We start from the raw sequence: 2230 nt of genomic DNA, 5'->3' as shown, positions 1-2230 counted from the left end.
AGGCCATTGGGACGCCAATACGTGGCCTAAGGATTTTGTCATTATATCTGAAGATGTAACTCATGAGGTGATGCCATGTTTTTACATAATTATCTTTACAATTCTATATTTGTTTGCAATTTTTTTAATTGTTGATATAATTGTATACAGACTCCCTCTACAAGTAGGACCAAATCACAACGACCAAGAGCTCCATCAACACAACAACCTCGAGAAAGAAGACGACAACAAAATCCTCCAACACAATTGGCCCACACTCCATTGGAACGATTACAGAATATCGTATCTCATTGGGATGATGGCGAGTGTGTCAATCTAGGCATAGAGTCTGAAGTTTTTGATCAGGATATGTCTCAATGTTATATATTTAAGGATGACATACTTCAGTTTGCTCGAAAGGAGAAGATTGGACAAGCAGTACTCGTCAGCTACATGAGGTATATATCTCACAAATAAGTTTGTTCATTTAATTTTCTAATTTGATTTATTCATTCATATAACAATTTTTATTATTTTTGTATTAGGTTCATTTACAGATATGTGGTACAACAAGGTCGCCAAAATAAGTTTTTATTTGTCAATCCTAATATCGTCGCCACTCAAGGGAGTTCATTCGACGATCGTGTTCAGAATCTGTTCAGACGTTGCAATGACGTAAAATCAAAAGAACAAGTTATGCTTGTCCCTTGGAACCATGGGTAAGTTTAAAAAGTTGTCATTTTTTCGACCCATATCAATAATTTCTTTGTTTAACATTTGAGCTATAATTTTTTTGTTTTTCTTATACAGTGAACATTGGATGTTGCTTATTTTGGCACCATATGCATATCATGTTTATTGTTGTGATCCGGTGAATTCAGAGCTAAATAATCGTGAGGAGATTGTATCAGTGATCGTCAGCGCTTTCAATCTTTTTTTCTCTATGAATCTTCCTGATGTCGAGATCCCTGATACTCTACGCATTAAGCAACCTCAGGTAAGTAACTTTACCAGAAATTTTTGAACATTTATAATAATTAAGTAGAATAATATGTATGCATTTTTTAAAAAGTTTCAATTTAATAATAAATTACTCATATTTTTAAATAATTAGTGTCCACACCAACCGGACAATGTGGCATGTGGATACTACTTAATGAGGATGTTGAAGGATTTGATTGAACATGCGAGTCCCGGGCATTACTTGAGAACGGTATTATTAATTAAAATTTACAAATTATTTTTGAAACTATAAATGTAATCAAATAATTAATTAATATATTTTACTTTATATTTCTTGCAGCTAACAAGCACATCATATACAGAGGCACAAATTGATGAGTTGCGACAAGAATGGACGACATATATGTTGCCGATAATCCAAAGTTACTGACCTCGTTGATAGGTTTTTTTTTTAATTTTTTAACTCTTTCTTCATACACAATGCAATATTTGTTCATTTTGAATATTTCTAACAAATATTGTATTTCTTGTATATATCTAACAAATATATTTTTTTCTTTCAATTTAATTGATTATTAAATTAATTTAAATTTAGATTAAAGTAATTTCAATTTAATTGATTATTAAATTAATTTAAATTTATATTAAAATAATTTCAATTTAAATTAATATTATTTCAATTTAATTAATTATTAAATCAAATTAAAATAATATTAATTATAAATTTATTTAATTTATTTTTTTTAAATGTGGGAGACTTTCAATGTCTCCCATTGGGAGAGGTGGGAGACTTCCCACGTCTCCCACTGGGAGAGGTGAAAAGTCAAACGTTGACTTTCCACCTCTCCCATTGGGAGATGTGGGAAGTGACTCACCTCTCCCAATGGGAGACGTGGGATGTCTCCTAAGGACTTCTCCCAATGGGAGACGTGTGATATATACCTACAATGACCCTACAATGACTTCCAATGTCTCCCAATTAAAGTCATAAAACTTTTATTTTGTTGTAGTGTCCAAGTGTTGGTCGATCTCAGAATAGTGTAAACCTTGCCTTCGAGATCATCAACACGTTTTACATGTGACAACTGTTAGAAAATCTATATTCCTTAGGGATTTATTATTATATGATATTAAATCCCAATTATCATGGGATATTATGTAATTAATGCATTTAATTACATTTATTTCAAATTTAAATTGTAACTTCCCAAAATAAGGGGAAGCTATTTTCTTCACCAATCTATAAATAGATTAGAGAATTTCGTTTCACTACAACAAAAAGGGTATT

At 31.1% G+C, this 2230-nt stretch overlaps 1 protein-coding gene across 1 annotated transcript; it reads left to right on the top strand.

Moving 5' to 3' along the window:
* Nucleotides 1–782: 782 nt before the first annotated feature.
* Nucleotides 783–1532, top strand: LOC133821633 (uncharacterized). The gene is made up of 3 exons (XM_062253831.1): nt 783–976; nt 1094–1192; nt 1283–1532. Exons 1-3 carry the CDS (start codon nt 800–802, stop codon nt 1370–1372), a joined length of 366 nt encoding a protein of 121 aa, XP_062109815.1. The 5' UTR covers nt 783–799; the 3' UTR covers nt 1373–1532.
* Nucleotides 1533–2230: the final 698 nt, after the last annotated feature.

The sequence above is a fragment of the Humulus lupulus genome, chromosome 1 (assembly GCF_963169125.1).
Source record: "Humulus lupulus chromosome 1, drHumLupu1.1, whole genome shotgun sequence".
Taxonomy (NCBI): domain Eukaryota; kingdom Viridiplantae; phylum Streptophyta; class Magnoliopsida; order Rosales; family Cannabaceae; genus Humulus; species Humulus lupulus.
Note: the sequence above shows the minus strand (reverse complement) of the source record. Positions and strands in the feature narration are given on the sequence as shown.

What these genes read in the sequence shown, in the direction of transcription:
- LOC133821633 (XM_062253831.1), top strand. Translation starts at nt 800, where the DNA reads ATGTTGCTTATTTTGGCACCATATGCATATCATGTTTATTGTTGTGAT. An exon ending in TACGCATTAAGCAACCTCAG is followed by an intron (nt 977 to 1,093) that starts GTAAGTAACTTT and finishes TTAAATAATTAG; the next exon opens with TGTCCACACCAACCGGACAA. An exon ending in CCGGGCATTACTTGAGAACG is followed by an intron (nt 1,193 to 1,282) that starts GTATTATTAATT and finishes TATTTCTTGCAG; the next exon opens with CTAACAAGCACATCATATAC.